At 35.6% G+C, this 19,975-nt stretch overlaps 1 protein-coding gene across 1 annotated transcript in view; it reads right to left on the bottom strand.

Annotated features, from left to right (window-relative positions):
- LOC131417958 (ABC-type organic anion transporter ABCA8-like) overlaps positions 1-19,975 on the bottom strand; it is a 67,119-nt gene that overhangs the window by 25,248 nt on the left and 21,896 nt on the right. The window contains 6 exon segments of the mRNA XM_058562056.1: positions 100-266; positions 1,649-1,799; positions 1,802-1,846; positions 12,832-12,951; positions 16,319-16,458; positions 19,515-19,605. Of these exon segments, the coding sequence (XP_058418039.1) occupies positions 100-266; positions 1,649-1,799; positions 1,802-1,846; positions 12,832-12,951; positions 16,319-16,458; positions 19,515-19,605 (714 nt within the window).

Genomic DNA, 19,975 nt, shown 5'->3' on the forward strand with positions numbered 1-19,975 from the left:
GAAGTCAAAAGCTCATTTTTCTCTCTCATGATTATGTTTTTTAAGTAATGCTCCGAATAGGGAATGTATTTGGAAATGGAGTATTCACCACATTATTACCTGTTTTATTGATGATTAATAATTGAGAGAGAGGATCACGTCGTTGTTGTCCAGGAGCAAGGAAGTATAAATGAGGAGAAAGTTCCCACATGTAACTGTTTTGATTTATTTTCACCATGGTATACTCCAAAAGAAGAGGGCAAAATCCAACTCCTAGAATCAATAGCCTACACAGAAGAAAATTGCTAATATGAATGCAAGCCAACGTAAATGTACAGTCATTTCCTAACCTTCTAAAACTGTCTGAGCAGATTATCATTTAACGAGATCAAGAAATGATGAAAATTAAACATATAGCTCTCTGGCTCATTTCTTGAGTATTTTGTCCTCTTCCACAGAGATGACACAATGTAGATTTATCCTTTGTTCATTTCTCTTGCTGCTCTCTGGCCGTTGGATATCCCACACAATTTCATGGGATACGTGTCCTTTAACTCTCTGTTCAGATTCTGCCTCTCTCCTGGGATTCCGGTGGGATGCTCTCCCTTTCTGCTGGTTAATTCATCAACACTTTATACTCAGTTTTCTTCACGTCCAGTCATCTTCACACAGTCCCTATTTCTGTTAGTGATTGCATGATTTCTTTAGTCTCCAGGCTCAAATTTTCAATTATTTTTTACTGTTGATCTTCCTGTATTCTTAATTTCAAAGTTGGAAATTTTTGTTATACTTGCATTATATCTTACTTCAAAACCTTTCTGCATTCCTAATTTCTAATTTTACAAGATTATATCTTGTCTGAATTCTTGCTCAATGACTGGCATCTCTACAGATGCTGTTATACAGAGTTGTTATACAAATAATTGTTATACAGAGTTGCCAGATTAATATTAAAGATTTTTCTTAAATCATGGTTATCTCCTTATCGATGATTCTCCATGAATTCTCATTACTTATTTATTTAGCAAGTATTTATTGAGATTCTATTATGTGCCAAGCCTCCTATCTCCTTGATGCTTAATCAAAGTATTCATAGACAAAGCATTGATTGATAGCCAATGTACCATGGACATTAGGGTGCTAATGAGAGGAGATATGGTTTTTAGGAGCAAGGATAGTGCCCACCATGCACACAGTAGGTGTGAAGAGTGAGCTACCATCACTTAAGAGACATGGAGGGAGTCATGACATCTAGATAAGAGCAAGTAGGATACATGAGACAGTCAGGACATCCAGGGAAGAGTCAGTAGCATAACTATATAGCATCTAAAACAGGGCATTGGCACATGGATACTGGGCAAAAAGATCCACATCCCAATGTTTCTGTCACCTACCAGAGTGGAAGATTTGAAAGAGAGTGAATATTACAGGAGAACTTACTTTACTTCAACTTTTCCCCTAACATTGGCTCGAAATGTTATAAATTCCACCTGCTAGTCTGCTAATAGATAACCTCTAGGACGATTGACTAGACTGGGTATTATACTTTATTCAGTTTTGTAGATGCAGAAATTTATTTTTATTTTCTGTTTGTTTTCTCTTTTTTTACACCTTGGGTTTGTTTTTTAATGCATTGACTGAAAAATATCTATGGCACTCTGATACTCACAGTGATAAAAGAGCTTTTCTTTCATGCTTTAACTTTAATAAGTGAACCCTTGCAATTGTGCAGATTTTCTGTCTCCAGAGAGCCATGCCCCCTATTGTCTTTCTCATCTCATTAAGTGAAGAGAGAACTTGTTCAATCTCAACAAGCCTGTGGTGTCTCCAGCCCTTTTTACTTGTGCTTCTCCCAAAATAGCAATATCTGCAAAATGCAAAATAAGCAATTCATAAAATCCCTCTTCAGAGATACTTTATTGAGCTTACTATAGGAGTTTGTTTTACCAACGATATCACAGTCAGAGGCTTCTGCATAAATGTAGGCATTATGTGGTATTATCGGCTGCTGCCATGAACTAGAAAAATAGATGAAAGATTCATTTCTTGAAGAAAAAGAGTGGAAAGGTGATCTTAGACAGTTTGGATACAGATAATACATTAAAGAGGTTAAGATAAATATGCAAGATCATTATAGCATCTAGGTATGACTTGGAAACCTGGTAAAGGAAACAATTATCTTATGCGTTCACCTAGAGACACAAGCTGCAAATTGACATGCTACAATCTGGGTGTTAACTGTACATTGTTGTTACTGGAGGGATTTCAAATCTATTCACACCGTTTGATGCTGCCAGTTTTTGTATATTCTCTGCAGTCTCTGGACACCAGGATGGTGTCCATTGTATGATGCTAAAATAAGCCTGATATCAAATCTCAAAAATCACACACTCATAAATGCACATGCTTCACCACAGTTACAAAACACTCCATTCCAATTATGAATAAAGATGTAAAGATCTTACACAAGACAGTGGTCAACAGTATATTTAAAAAATAATTCAAGGATCTTCTGCTTCCAGTTAGTTGCAAGAGACTGTCATCCCTCTTATCAAAAGAATAAATACCAGCAATTTTTAATCCATCAGATAGATGAGGGCATAAAGAAAGCTAAAAAGAATAATAACATTCATAAGGGAGGAGCTATTCTTAGAGGAGATGATACCTGTGGCTGCTGTCATCTTTAGGAGCATTGCAGAAGGAGGAGAGAACAATTTTAGACATGAATAAGGAGAACACCCCAGATTAAACATAATTTTATGGTCACATGTGGGCTGGTATGACAGAGTAGAGTTACATGGTGCCCAACTCACAAAATGAGTTTACACCATCTATCAATTCTTTACCTTGAGAACTTCACCAAGTGCATGGGGACAGTATGCCAAAGGCTGGAGACAGGAAGGAAAAGCTGAGAGATAGCCACACTAAGGTGCATATGCTCTTTACCTGTATAAGACATCATTAAGGTGCATGGAGCCTTACTGTGTGAAGGAAGCCCACCAAGGGCTGGTTATTGGACAAGTGAGCAGAGAGAGATATGCTGAGGTAGAATGGACCTTGGCTGGGTACAATGCCTTGACATGCTAAAGTCTGGATGTGGGGTGGTAAGATGAAGAGATCTCTCAAGGCATGGTCAGCCATAGTCAAGAGTAGAGAGGTAGGTTAATTCCCTAGTAGTAAAAAACACAAAAATCCCCCCAAAACAAAAAAAACAGAAATAGTAGTAGGCTGAAAATCAGGGAGATATCTCCTGTTGTCGATAAATTTGGCAATGGGGCTGTATAACATAGAGAGTTCTCTAGAATTTTACCTGTACTAGAATATGAAGTTATGCTGAAGGGAAAGATCTGATTCTTCCTTTAAAATGTTTGAAGCTAGGGGTGAACTAAATCTAATACAAGCTGTACAAAATCCCAGATACTTGCCAGTTACAAATTAGATCAATTTATCCATCCATATCAACAGCCCGACAGAGTAAGAGTCATGTCATTTTCTGGGCATTGCTTATTTCAGTGTTTACTGATTTTTTACAACAATTCCCAGCATACAATAAAAACTACAAGACATATGAGGAAGCAGAAAAATGTAACCCATAGGGAAGAGGAAAATATCAGTCACTGATATGAGTCATCAGTCACATGGTCCAAATGTTGGAATTAACACACACAGGTTTTAAAATAACTATGATAAATACGTTATAAGATCTTGTGGGAAATATGGACAATATGAGTGAGCAGATGGAGAAAATATTGAAAATAGAGAAACTGAAACTATAAAAAAGAACAAATGGTAACGTTAGAATGGAAATGTACAATATCAGAAATGAGGGGTTTATTTTGTTGGGCTTAAAAACAGTCTGAATACAAGAAAAGAAGGTATCTGAGACCTTGAAGACAGGTAAATAGACATTGTCCAATTTATAACACAAAGAGAAATGAAGAATAAAAAGCCTAAACAGAGTATCTGAGATCTGTGGGTCAATACCAAATGTCTAACAAAAGTATAAATGGAGTCCCAGAAAGAGAAGTGAAAGGAAATGAGACAGAGGGAGAAATATTGAGGAAAAAATTTCCAAAATTGATATAAAATATTAACCCACAGATCCAAAAATTTAAAGAACCCTAAGCAATATTAAAAACAGCCTCATGAAACTACAAATTCCTATAAACCAATGATAAAGAAAAATATTTGAGTATAGCCAGAAAAAAAGAGACACATTACATAAAGGAGAACAATGCTATGGATAATGGCTAACTGCACATCAGAGTAAATGGAGTCAGAAAAAAATGGAATGATATACCATACTGAAAGGTCAACAAACACACACTTATGAACTTAGAATCCTACATTCTTTATAGGATTTTATATCAAACAAAAGTATCCTTCAATTATTAAAGAAAAATACAAAATAAAGACATTTTCACACAGTTAGAACCTGAGATAATTTGTCTCTACCAATCATGGATTACAAGAAATGCTAAAGATGTCCTTTAGGATAAAGGTAAATTATACCATATAAAATGTGAGATCCAAAAGAAAGAGTTAAAAGTCCCAGAAAGGGATATGAATGGGTAAATATAATAGAACCTTAAAATCTCTCTCTCCATTTCTCTCTCTGTTTTATATATATTTGAAGCATACATAATTATAAAGTATAAAAAGATATATAATATATGTAGAAATATAATATGTGAAAACAAACTCATAAAAAAGAAAAGGGGAAAATAGAAGTGTATTTATTTGAAGGCATTTACATTTTGTGTGAAGTAGTATAATAAGGTTGGAGTATAGACTATTATAAGTAAATATTCCCATTGTAGTTTATATATAAAAAATAATAGAAAAAAGTACAGCTAAAAAGGTAGTATGGAAATAAAATGGTACTACTAATAAACAAGAGGTGGCAAGAAGGAAGAGAGGAGCAAAGCACAGATGGAACCACAATGGCAGATTTAAACATAACTATAGCAATAACCACATTAAAAATAAGTGAACTAAACACACCACTTATAAGAAACACATTGTAAAACGTATTAAAAAGTAAAATTCGATTCCTAGGAGTGACGTCAGCATCATGGCGGAGTGAGCTTTCCCGTGAACTCTTCCCCGACAAGATACAACAAAAGGAACAGTCACAGACCAACAACGGAATCCCAGACAGTGAAAAGGTAGAGCGGAAAGATCCACACTGCTGCACATCTGAGAGCAGAACGTGCTGGGCCCCTGGAGGAAGTGGAGAGAGGTAAGGAGAACTCCTTTCCCTCCCCATCAGATCAGCCATCAGGATCCGAGAGGTTCCCAGAGAGGGGGGAGGGGCGGCCCTCCACGGGGAAACGTGGCTCTTCGGACTCTCTCAGCCAGTGGGAAACTCCCACACAGAGGACTCAGAAGAGCCACAGGGCTACCATCAACATCTGAGCACCCCAGAGAGCAGATAAAAAGGGGCAAACGAGAAGCCTCCCACATCAGGGACCCAGAGGGCAAAAGAGAGAGCTCCCCCCTCCCCGCAACCCGGACTCTGCAGCTCAACCGACCAGACCAGACCAAGCGATCCGCGGCAGACCTGATCAAACGACCGGACCTGTGGATCGCAGGGGGAAAAAAACACAAAAACAAAAAACAAAAAACAAAACTGCGGATCGCAGCAGAAAAACCGGGGCAGAGCGCAGGGGGCTTAGACTACACAGCCCTTTACCACCAGACAGTGGCGGAAGGTGGAAATTGCAACCAGAGATTTCCAGGATGGGAAAAACAAAACCAACACAGGAACCACAATGCAAAAATATATGAAATCACCAGACCAGAAACAAAATGACAAGCACCCAGAAATCAACCCCGAAGACACAGAAATCCATAATCTAAATGACCGAGATTTCAAAATAGCTATCATAAAAACACTCAACGAAATACGAGACAACACAAACAATTCAATGAGATTAGGAGTTTCTTCACAAAAGAGATTGCAATCATAAAGAAAAACCAATCAGTGCTGATGGAGATGAAGAACACAATGGAGGAGATAAAGGAGAATCTGGAATCTTTAAAGAACAGAGCTGACAATATGGAGGAAAGAATTAGCACTTTAGAGGATAGGAATACAGATATACTCCAGATGGAAGAGGAGAGAGAACTAAGACTAAAAAGAAATGAAGAAAGACTCTGAGAAATATCTGACTCTATTAGAAAATGTAACATAAGAATTATAGGTATTCCTGAGGGAGAAGAGAGGGAAAGAGGAACAGAGAGCCTATTCAAGGAAATAATAGCTGAGAATTTCCCAAATCTGGGGAAGGAGCAGGAAATACCAGTAAGTGAAGCCAACAGGTCACCTATATATATTAACAGACAAAGGCCTTCACCACGACACCTAGTGGTAAGGCTAGCCAGGGTCAATGACAAAGAAACAATATTAAGGGCAGCTAGACAAAAACAAAAAATAACGTACAAAGGAACTCCCATCAGGCTCTCGGCGGATTTCTCAACAGAAACTTTACAGGCTAGAAGAGACTGGAATGATATATTCAAAATACTGAAAGACAAAAACTTTCAGCCAAGAATACTCTATCCAGCAAAAATATCCTTCAAGTATGATGGAGAAATAGTAACTCTCCCAGATAAACAAAAGCTAAGGGAGTTCATGGCCACGAGACCCCCACTACAAGAAATACTCAAGAAGGCCCTCAGGCCTGAAAAAAAGAAGAGAAAGGGAACACAAAGCTTGGAGCAAGGAGAAAAGTAGGTAGACAAACTCAGAAAAATTGTAGATCTTTACCGGAATAGGTTAGCAAACACTTAAATACTAAATTCAAAGATCAAAGGAAGAAACTCACCAAAAATAAATTTAACCTCATCACTGTAAACACACAGCCACAACACAAGATAGAATAAGGTATAACAAGAACAACTTAGAAGGAGAAGAGGAAAGTGATTGAATTGACTTAGTATAAGGAAATAGGAGGCCATCAGATAATGGACTATCTCATACACAAGATTTTTTGCCCAAACCTCAAGGTAACCACTAAACAAATAATTAAAACAAAACCACATATGATAAACAAAGAGAAAACTAGAAGAGTCATAAGACAGAACGACCAAACTTAATTGGCAGTCTGAAACAAATGGGACAAGAAACAAAGGAAATGCAAAAGAACCAGAAAATAAGTGACAAAATAGCAACATTAAGCCCTCATATATCAATAATTACCCTAAATGTAAATGGATTGAACTCTCCAATCAAAAGATACAGAGTGGCAGGATGGATTAAAAAGCAAGACCCAACAATATGCTGCCTTCAGGAAACACATCTTAGCACTAAAGACAAGCACAGGCTCAGAGTGAAAGGATGGAAGACAATACTCCAAGCTAATGGCAAACAAAAGAAAGCAGGTGTTGCCATACTCATATCAGACAAAGTAGACTTCAAGATAAAACAGGTTAAGAAAGACAAAGAAGGGAAATATATAATGATAAAAGGGACACTCCATTAAGAAGACATATCACTTATAAATATATATGCACCCAACATAGGAGCACCAATGTACGTAAAGCAACTATTAACAAACCTAAAAGGAGACATCAACAACAACACAATAATAGTAGGGGATCTTAACACCCCACTTACATCAATGGATAGATCATCCAGACAAAAAGTCAATAAAGAAATAGTACACTTAAATGAAAAACTGGACGAGATGGACCTAGTAGACATATACAGAGCACTCCATCCAAAAACAGCTGACCACACATTCTTCTCAAGCGCGCATGGAACATTCTCTAGGATAAACCATATGTTGGGAAACAAAGCAAGCCTCAATAAATTTAAGAAGATTGAAATCATAACAAGCATCTTTTCAGACCATAAGGCTATGAAACTGGAAATGAACTATGAAAAAAAAACTGGGAAAGTGACAAAAATGTGGAGATTAAACAACATGCTACTGAACAACCAATGGATCATTGATGAAATTAAAGGAGAAATCAAAAACTATCTGGAAACAAACGAAAATGATAATATGGCATATCAAACCATATGGGATGCAGCAAAAGCGGTCCTGAGAGGGAAACTCATAGCGATACAAGCCCACCTTAACAAACAAGAAAAAGCCCAAATAGGCAACCTTAAATTACACCTAACAGAACTAGAGAAAGAACAAACAAAGCCCAAAGCCAGCAGAAGGAGAGAAATAATAAAAATCAGAGCAGAAATAAATGAAATTGAGACCAAAAAAACAGTAGAAAGGATTAATGAAACAAAGAGTTGGTTCTTTGAGAAGATAAACAAAATTGACAAACCCTTAGCCAGGCTTACTAAGAAAAAAAGAGAAAAGCCTCAAGTAAATAAAATTAGAAATGAAAGAGGAGAAATTACAACAGATACCATGGAAATACAGAGAATTATAAGAGAATACTATGAGAAATTATATGCCAACAAATTGGACAATCTAGAAGAAATGGATAAATTCTTAGACTTATACAACCTCCCAAAATTGAACCAAGAAGAAATGGAGAATCTGACTAGACCAATAACAAGTAAAGAAATTGAAATAGTAATCAAAAACCTCCCAAAAAATAAAAGTCCAGGACCAGATGGCTTCTCCAGTGAATTTTACCAAACATTCAAAGAAGATTTAATACCCATCCTTCTCAAACTGTTCCAAAAAATAGAGGAAGATGGAACACTTCCGAAATCATTCTACGAGGCCAACATCACCCTGATACCAAAACCAGACAAAGACAATACAAGGAAAGAAAATTACAGGCCAATATCGCTGATGAACATTGATTCAAAAATCCTCAACAAAATATTGGCAAACTGAATACAACAATACATTAAAAAGATCATACACCATGATCAAGTGGGATTTATACCAGGGACGCAGGGATGGTTCAACATCCGCAAATCAATCAACGTGATACATCACATCAACAAAACAAAGAATAAAAACCACATGATCATCTCAATAGACGCAGAGAAGGCATTTGACAAGATACAACATCCATTTATGATAAAAACTCTCAATAAAATGGGAATAGAAGGAAAGTACCTCAACATAATAAAGGCCATATATGACAAACCCACAGCCAACATCATACTCAATGGGGAAAGACTGAAAGCCATTCCTCTGAGAACAGGAACGAGGCAGGGCTGCCCACTCTCACCACTCCTGTTCAACATAGTACTGGAGGTTTTGGCCAGAGCAATTAGGCAAGAAAAAGGAATAAAAGGAATCCAAATAGGTAACGAAGAAGTGAAACTCTCACTATTTGCAGATGACATGATGGTATATATAGAAAACCCTAAATAATCTGTTGGAAAACTATTAGAAACAATCAACAACTACGGCAAAGTTGCAGGGTACAAAATCAATCTACAAAAATCAGTTGCATTTCTGTATGCTAATAATGAACTAACAGAAAGAGAGCTCAAAAAGATAATACCATTTACAATTGCATCAAGAAGAATAAAATACCCAGGAATAAATCTTACCAAGGAGGTGAAGGACCTATACAATGAGAACTACAAGACATTATTGAAAGAAATCCATGATGACATAAAGAAATGGAAAGATATTCCATGCACGTGGATTGGAAGAATAAACATAGTTAAAATGTCTATATTACCTAAAGCAATCTACAGATTCAATGCAATCTCAATCAGAATCCCAATGACATTCTTCACAGAAATAGAAAAAAGAATACTAAAATTTATATGGGGCAACAAAAGACCCCGAATAGCTAAAGAAATCCTAAGAAAAAAGAACAAAACAGGAGGCATCACAATCCCTGACTTCAAAACATACTACAAAGCAATAGTAATCAAAACAGCATGGTACTTGTACAAAAACAGACACACAGATCAATGGAACAGAATTGAAAGCCCAGAAATAAAACCACACGTATACGGACAGCTAATTTTTGACAAAGGTGCTAAGAACATGCAATGGAGAAAGGAAAGTCTCTTCAATAAATGGTGTTGGGAAAACTGGACAGCCACATGCAAAAGAATGAAAGTGGACCACGTGCTATCACCATTCACAAAAATTAACTCAAAATGGGTTAAAGACCTGAAGGTGAGACCTGAAACTATAAAACTCATAGAAGAAAATATAGGCAACACACTATTTGACATTGGTTTTAAAGGAATCTTTTCGGATGACACGCCTACTCAGACTAGGGAAACTAAAGAAAAAATAAACAAGTGGGACTTTAACAGATTAAAGAGCTTTTATAAGACAAATGAAACCAGAATCAAGACGAACAGACAACCAACCAGCTGGGAGAGAAAATTTGCAAAACATACATCTGACAAGGGGTTGATCTCCATAATATATAAAGAACTCACACAACTGAACAACAAAAAAAACAAACAACCCGATCAAAAAATGGGCAGAGGAAATGAACAGACACTTCTCTAAGGAAGATATACAGATGGCCAATAGGCACCAGAAAAGATGTTCAACATCACTAATCATCAGGGAAATGCAAATCAAAACAACACTAAGATACCACCTCACGCCTGTTAGAATGGCTATAATCACCAAGACAAAAAACAACAATTGTTGGAGAGGATGTGGAGAAACAGGAACCCTCATACATAGCTGGTGGGAATGCAAATTGGTGCAGCCTCTATGGAAAACGGTATGGAGATTCCTCAAAGAATTAAAAATAGAGATGCCCTATGATCCAGCCATCCCACTACTGGGAATCTATCCAACGAACCTGAAATCAACAATCCAAAGAGGCTTATGTACCCCTATGTTCATTGCAGCATTATTCACCATAGCCAAGAAGTGGAAGCAACCTAAGTGTCCCTCGACTGACAATTGGATTAAGAAAATGTGGTGTATATATACAATGGAATACTACTCAGCCATAAAAAAAGACAAAATCGTCCCATTTGCAACAACATGGATGGGCCTGGAGGGTATTATGTTAAGTGAAATAAGCCAGAAAGAGAAAGACAGACACTGTATGATCTCACTCATATGTGGAATATAAACCAACACATGGACAGAGAAAACTGGACTGTGGTTACCAGGGGCAGTGGGGGTGGGGGGTGGGCACAAGGGGTGAAGGGAGTTCATATATATGGTGATGGACAAACAAAAACGTACAACCCAAAATTTCACAATGTTAGAAATCATTAAAACATCAAAAAAAAAAAAAGTAAAATTCAACTATATGCTGTTTATAAGAAATGCATTTTAATTTAAAGGCACAAGCAGAATTGAAAAAAAGTTTAAAAGTGGCAAACACAAATCACATTAAAATTGACGCAGCTGTATTAATTACTAGACAAATTGGGCTTCAGGGTAACTGTCACTACCAGAGTTTAAAAGTGATCTTTCATAAGGCCAGTAAAGGCAATTCATCAAGAAGACATGCTAATCCTACATGAGTATGTGCTTAATGACAGAGACTTAAAGTATATGGAGTAAAAACTTACCTAACTGAAGAGAGAAAGAAACAAAGCTACACACATCTAGAATTATAGTTGGAAAACTTAATATCCCTCACTTGCAATTGACAGAAAATGTAGGCCAAAAAAAAAAAAAATCAGTTAGGCCACAGAATATTTGAACAACACTATTGTCTAGCTTGTCCAAATTGACAACCAAATATACAAGTTTCCATATAACAACTGAAGTTCTATAAATATATATTCTGTGTGTATATAGTTCTATAAACACATACAAATATGCCTTTATATGTATGTATGTGTATATATATATATATATATATAAATGTTTTTAAATGGATAAGAAATATTCACCGAAATAGACCAAATGCTGGTTCAACAAGTCTCAATAAATTTAAAATATTTTAAGTCATAGGTTATGTTTTATGACCACATTAAGAATTTTAATGTCAATAACAATTATATCTTGGCAATTTACAAATATTTTTACATTGAACAACACATTCGTAAATCACCAAGTATGACAATAATATCTCATCAAATAAGGCATATCATTAAAGATGTAAAAATTATTTAAAATAACCAAATGGAAATTTTGGAGTTGAAAAGTACAATAATTGAAAAAATATTCACCGAAAAATAAAAGAACAACAGATTTCCACTTGGGGGAAGAAAGAATCAGTGAACATGACAAAAGATAAATTCTGTTCTAAGCAACAGAAAGAAAAAAAAAAGAAGAAAAATGAAGTCTCAGAGAAATGTGAGACATTATCAAGCATACTAACATACACTAGCACATACAATAATGTGAGCTCCAGAAGGAGAGCATAGAGAGAAAGGGTTAAAAAGTACAGTTGAAGAAATAATGGCTAAAAACTTCCCAAATTTGATGAAAAACACTAAATTACACATATAAGAAGCTCAACAAATTCAAGTAGGATAAATGCAAGGAGCTCAACACCTAAAGACATCATAATCAAACTGTCAAAAGCCAAAGACAAAAAGAGAATCTTGAAAGCAGCAAAAGAAAAACAGCTCATACACAGGAGCTCCTTAGTGTGATCTAAAGCTGACTTCTCATTAAAAACCAGAGAGGCCCACAGCCAGTGAGATGACATATTCAAAGTACTTAAAGATAGATTTAAAATAAATGTTTTGTCTGAAATTGCTCTTGGAACACGGGATAAGATGAGGGCAGTGAGTCTTGAATAGAAGAAAATGGGCCATCTTTAATAACAAGGCAATATTGGCAGTAGAGGTAACAAATTTGACAGGGATGTATTTCATCTTTATATATGCTTGTCTAAGAATGGCCTTAATCATGGAACCCCATATTTTGTAATCACATCTTTGGAACAGTATCTTACTGAAATACATTCCACACTGGGTGTTGTAAATACCTTTACATGATATTTTTCATGCATTTTATTTACCTGATTCATCAATAGCTGATTTTCCTTCTAGTTTCAGGAACACCTCATTCATTGTTGTCATTGAAACACCATAACTCTCCATTCCCAGGCCAGGGCAGCTATCAAGATCCTGATAAAGTTCTAAAGAACACATACACAGTAGCAAGTCAACACAAGAAAAATCACAAGTGAACTGAGGATAACTTTTCAAACTAAAAAGCACAAATATATGAGATCATACTTGTGATATGTCAGACATTTTAAAAACTAACATTTCATAGTAAGTAAATTTATTCTTCAAAATTTTATATACTATTTATTTTATATTGTGTTACAGCCTAGATATTAACTTCTTTTGATCAAATATTCATTTATATTTCTATTAAAATTTCATTTTAGTTTTTTTCTGGCTTGTTTTTAAAATTTAATTAATGTGGAACTTCAGAGTTTTTCAACTCTAAGCCTAATTAATTAAAGACTCTTTTCCAGAGAACAGATACAAATGGGAGCTATTTATGCTTTAACCAACAAAAGAGAAAGAACCAATTTTTTGAGAATTAATTGGATTGTGCAGAACCTTCTTCAGTTCAGAAAATATTTGTCAAAGGAAGGACATAGGCTATAAATCATTTTTTTATTTCTGCTTTTGACTATGGAAGAAAAAAATCACAAGATCTCACAGACAGAGAATGAAGAATCTCGGAATTTTCTGGGAATTGTGGTAGTCAATACTCCCTCTAGCCATTCTGTATCTATTCATTCTTTAGTTCATTCATCAAAAATACTTTTGCATCAGTCATTGTTCTTAAAACAATGAACAATGTCCTTGCCTGCATGGATTTGAGTGATAACGGTTAATCAAATGAAACAAATAAAAATTTAATTTTAAATCCTATTATGATTAGAGAAGTCCTGAGGCTTCAACCTGGAGCTTCTCCCTAGGCAAAAGAATAAATTAAAGGCTTTTTGTTTTGATTAGAGTACCGTACACAGAAAAGTAGAAGAGTAAGATTTAAACTACCAGTGAGTATTATGTGTCATTCTTCATTTTACCTAAATTTTACAAACCTCCTCTAAATTATAACTACTATTAAAATGCATTAACTAGGGTTCAATTAACACTTTGCCTGATGACTTTAAGGAATACTTGTGTTGTCACCATAAAGTGTATATCTGAATGACTCTGTGGGGTAATTTGTGTGTCTTTGTTAATCACACATGGTAAGGTTAATTGTTTCAACCGCTCAATGCAGACTCTCACCCTGCCCTATACCCAGGGAGCAGCTTTTCCGAATGAAAAATGTAATTAGCAAACTTCTTTTTTAATTAAACTTTTTATTTTGATATAATTTTAGATTCATATGCAGTTGTAAAAAATAACACAGAAAATAACACAGAGATGTCTGTACACTTTACCCAGTTTTCTACAATGGTAATATCTAAAAAAGCCACAGTACAATATCACAACCAGGGTATTGACATTAACACAATCAAGATATAGAACATTTCCATGCTGTCTATTTATAGTCACATCCACGTCTCTCCTGACCCCATCTTCTCCTAACCCATGGCAACTATTAATCTGTTCTTCATTTCTATAATTTTGTTATTTCAAGAAGGTTATATAAATTGAGTCATACGGTATGTAATCTTTTGGTATTGGCTTTCTCCACTGAACGTAGTTCTCTGAATAGTCATCCAGGTTGTTACAGATACCAGTCAGTAGCCTGTTCCTTTTCGTTGTTGAGTGGTATTGCATGTGATGGATGTACCACAATTTATTTAACCATCCACTTGTTAAAGGGCATCTGGGTGGTTTCAGTTTTTGTCTATTCTAAATAAAGCTGCTATAAACATTCATGTACAGATTTTTGTGTGAACATATTTTCATATCTCTAGTATAAATTCCCAGGAGTGCAATTACTCAGTTGTATGGTAGTTAAGAAACTGCAAACTCTTTTCCAGAGTGGCTGTGCCGTTTTACACTCCCACCAGCAATGTATGAGTGATTCATTTTCTCTACATCCTAGCCAGGATTTCACATTATCACTATTTAAAGATTTTTTTTCAGCCATTCTAATAAGTATGCAGTGATATCTCATAGTGGTTTTAATTTGCATTTCCTTAGTGACGTATGACATTGAACATCTTTTCATGTACTTGTTTGTCATCTGTATATCTTTTTCAGTAAAATGTCTCCTCATATCTTGCACCCATTTTCTAATCAATTGTTTGTTTTTCACAGTTGAGTTTTCAAAGTTCTTTATATATTCTTGATACTAGTCTTTTGTGAGATACATAGTTTGCAAATACTTCCTGCCAGTCTGTCGCTTGTTTTTTCATCCTCTTAACAAGATCTTTCACAAAGTAAAAGTTTTTAATTTTGAGAAAATACAATTTATAATTTTTTTCCTTTCGTGGACTGTGATTTTGGTGTCAAATCCAACAACTTTTTGCCTAGTCGTAGACCCTAAAGATTTTCTCCTATTTATTTTCGAAAATTTTTATAGTTTTACTTTATATTTAAGTCCATGATTTATATTGAGTTAATTTCTGCATAAGGTATGAGACTTAGGTGAAGGTTCATTTTTATGTCTGTGGATCTATTTGCTTCTTAACCATTTGTTGAAAAAGCTATCTGTCCTCCATTGAATTATTTTTCTGCCTTTGTCAAAAATCAGGCATATTTGTGTGGATCTACTTCTGGATTCCTTATTGTGTTTTCTCTATCTATGTGTCTATCACTCTGCCAAATTACATATTCTTCATTATTATAGGTTACGTAATGCCATAGCTCATCCTCCTGGCTCACCACAGATGACCTGACAAAAACCACAGCTGCCTGCTTCTCTCTGGGTAGCAAAAGAGTTGATAGAGGCCCCCAGAATCTCTGACCAGGCTGACTGGGAGAGTCTTCTCCCCAGCAAAGCCAGTCTGTGAAGACTGGGAGAGGTGCCTGCTTTGCCTAATGCACAGACATCAACACAGAAAGTCAAGGAAAATGAAAAAAATCATCAAAGATGTTTCAAAAAAAGGAACAAGATAAATCTCCAGAAACTGACGCTAATGAAATGGAGCTATATGATTTACCTGACAGAGAATTCAAAATAGCTATCATAAAGTAAACTTTGATAACCCAAAGTTATCACAAATGTCTTGTCAAGGGAAGAAACAGCTATATCATGAGACTTTTTAACACAATGGTTAAGCCAGAGGTTTTCAACTATTTGTGTTTATGCACGGTTATGAATACTAGAATATTCTGCTATATACTACAAAGGAAATGAAGGACCAAAAAAGCTCCCTAAAATGCCCAGGCATCATAATGCAACTGTTAGAATATAATATTTCCCACTAAAGATAAAATAATCAGTTATTATACTACTCTTTGCATCACGTTTCAAACACCTGAACACATTGTAAGCTCTCAATAAATATTACTTATATTAATTATAATTATTATGAGTATTATTTATGTATTTCATTTCATGGTGTTCATGTACTTTACCTAGAAACTTATTTGTTCTTTCTAGGGGCAATGTATAGACAAGTTTTCCTTCACTTTCTGCCGATAATTTGGCATCAGCAATGCGTTGTTTATCAAGTGATGTTATGTTTTCCTGAACACAGATTTCATTCAACTGCAAACTGATGTTAAAAAAAAAAAGATATATGTTATTTGACATAGTCTCCAATAGCATGAGGAATATTACTAGTCTCTATGTGACAAAGGAAAATTAATTCAAATCTACTGCAAGAAATAGGCCATCCAAACATAAAATAAGAGGGGAAAAAAAATCAGATCACGTAAATGTGATGAGGGAAAGGAAAGAATGAACTTATCAGAACTACTGCTCAGGTTACTCAGGGATGACGCCCAGAGAGGGTCAATATTGACTCAGGTTCTTAAGGAGAAAATAGCTACAAAATAGAGATACCAGGGCCACAACACGGCAAAGATCAGGACTATACAAGACAGAAAGCACTGAAGATTTTTCAAAGGGGGTTTAAGTTCGCTAAATAGGATTGTTGTATTGGGCATGAACAAGGGACTTTTGATAGGCATAGGCACAAAACAGGTTCAGTTATTCAATTTAGGCATCCAATGCAAATTTATTAAGTTCTTAGTATGTGACAAAAATTACCCTAAGTGCTGAGGGTACAATGATGAATAAAACATTGTCCTGCGCTTATGGAGTTGACTGTCTAGTGGGGGAGACAGGAAGAAAACGAGTAAATAAACAGAAAAATAAAATAATTACCAATAGTAGTAAGTGCTATGAAGGAAATGGAGTTATAGAGAGAAATTAATTATGGATGAATGTGGGTTTGGGTTGATGAGATCACTAACTCTTGCTTTCCTTTTAGTGCTAACCCCAGAAATTTGACTAAGAACAAAGTATCATTGAGAAAATCATCCATGTAGAAAATCATCAATGTAGAAAAACAAAAAAATATATTAATCAAGGTTATAAAGTATATAGTAGATAAAATAGCAGTAGTGACTTGGCTTTGAAATTTGGTTTTGCCATTTTAAATGTGTTATTTAACCTCTCTGAACAATTTCCTCATTAGTAAAATGGAATAATGATTCCAAACATTTCGGGTTGTTCTAAGAACTGAATAATAGTGATTCCTGCACTTAGCAAGTCCTTAAAAATGGCTATTTTATTTGATCAAATGTTTACATCAAAATTATTCTATTTACTCATAAGCTATTATGAACCTACAAGAATACATGCCAATTTTAGAAGCAGTGAAACCCAATGAGCAAATGAAGCAAAAAAGTATCATAATTGTTCTCCATGATGATGCTGTCCCCTGAAATAAAAATAATTGAAGAAATATTTCTTGGCCACTTACAAGAACTTGTTCTGGGTGCTAGAGAGGTCTGCATGAGCAGTACATGTATTCTTCCTTGAGGAGTTTATAGCTTGGTAGTGGAGGTCAGCTAACTTTTTCTGTAAATGGTTAGATAGTAAATATTTTAGGCTTTGCTGGCCAGTAGATGTCTGTGGCAACTATTCAGCACTGCCATTGCAACATGGAGGCAGCCATAGCCAATACATAAACAAATGCGAATGGCTGCATTCCAATCAAACTTTATTTACAAAAACAGAAAGTGGGCTGGCTTTGGCTCACGAGCCATAGCTTGCTGATCCTGATTTAGAAGAAGAAATAAGGCAATTACACATATTACTATCCAGAAGCCCATGAAGAGACTCATGAATTGGGCAGTGATTCTGACTAGCATTTTTTATTTTGAGAGCCTCTTACGTTGCCAGGCAATGTGCTAGGTGCCATGTCATTTTTTTTTTTTTATAACCTTTACTTTCAAGTAGGAAATATTATTCCCACTTTATAAGTGTGAAAACTGAGTTTTAGAGAGTTTAATTAATTTCCAAGAAGAAATTCAAGGTGCCTTAGGAAATCAAAATATTGGGACAATACACAGAGCTGGAAGGTTAATAAAGGCTAGATGAGGTAGGCTTCAAATAACTTTTAGGACTTGAACAAGTAGAAATGGGTTCAAGAAAACTGCCAGCCTCAGGAAATAAACTCAAACAATGGGGAATGTAGGCCATGACAGGGCATGTGCAAAGAACAATGGATATTTCATTTCAACTAGAGAGTATTAAATTGGGTATGGGCAAATGATATGGGGGTCATGATAGTGTGGGCCACATCAGCATTACTTGGCTATGTAGTTTGGACTCTGGTAGGTAAAATGGAACCATTGAAGTATTTTTGTTTGCTGTATCTCATTATCATCATATGTTTTTTTTCTTTTTACAGTGTAGATAGTATAAATCAGAGATTTACTTTAGACAAAATGACTGATTCACATATAAACTAAAAATTTTAAATATGGATTTGGAAACCAGAGCTTGAGGTTAAAAATATCCAGGTTCAATTCCTGGGTCTACCACTTATGAACTTAGGGAGCCTATAATTTCATCTATAGAGTAAAAATAACAACAGTTGCTGTCTCAAAAAAATAGAATATTTAAATAAAATAATGTTAAGTATCTGAATCACTCAGTAAATAACAGTTTGAATATGCTACTATTCAAAATAATGATAAAGATAAAGCAAAGAGGGTAGAAAGGAGAGGAGGAACAAGAAAGAGGAGGAACCAGGAGAAGAAGTAGAAGCCAGGAAACTACTTAAGAAATTACATGAACACCCTGGATGAGAGGTGATGAGGGAGTGAAATACAAGGTGTCAGTTGAGAAAGTTCCCTTAATACATACTTCCCTTAACAAACAGTGTGTTGTGGATATATTTTCTATCATATTTTTTAAAACTTTTTTGTTATCTTATATTTTCAATCTCTAATAACTACCAATCAGTATCTTTCCTATACACCTACTAACTCCATATATATATATACGTGCACACACACGTATATATACACATATATGTGTATTACATATATTACATTACATATATATTACATATATGTATAAATATATATACATTACATATATATACACACACATATATACACATATATATATGGATGTAAATGAATATATATATCTCTATATACACGTATACATATACACAATATGTGTATACATACATACAAACATCAATCATATCAATAAAGGTTTTTCTTGTGTGCTGTAATGTGTTGCTTCAAGCGTCATGTCTTACTCAAGCCCAGTTCCCATTCTCCCAGCCTCCTTGAGTGGCCCTACCTTAAGTGGTATCCAATCCCCCATTTCTTCTTTAGAAACAGAGAAGAGCCTGCACACTTCACTTTCCCCTTGGAGAGAAACACTTTCCTATCTGAAAAGGAAGAAGTGGGAGTGATGTCAGCATCATGGCAGAGTGAGCTCTTACCTTAGACTCTCCCCTCTAAGACACATTGAAAAGGACATTCAGAAACCAATAGAGGGCATTCACACAACACAAAAGATGCTTGAGAGACCCAGGTAGCCATATGTCTGAAGGTGAAGGTGCTAGACCCCCTCAGAGGAAGTGGAAGGAAGTAAGGGGATCTCCTCTCCGTCCCCGACAGTGACCCAGGAAATGGGACCACGCCTAGCTCTGAGAAAAGAGGGAGGAGGGGCGGCTCTCCGGGGGAACACTTTGCTCTCCAAGTTCCCTCACAGCCTGCAGGAAAGCCCCATGCAGAGGAGTTTAATCTATTGCAGGG

This window comes from Diceros bicornis, chromosome 18 (assembly GCF_020826845.1).
Source record: "Diceros bicornis minor isolate mBicDic1 chromosome 18, mDicBic1.mat.cur, whole genome shotgun sequence".
NCBI lineage: Eukaryota > Metazoa > Chordata > Mammalia > Perissodactyla > Rhinocerotidae > Diceros > Diceros bicornis.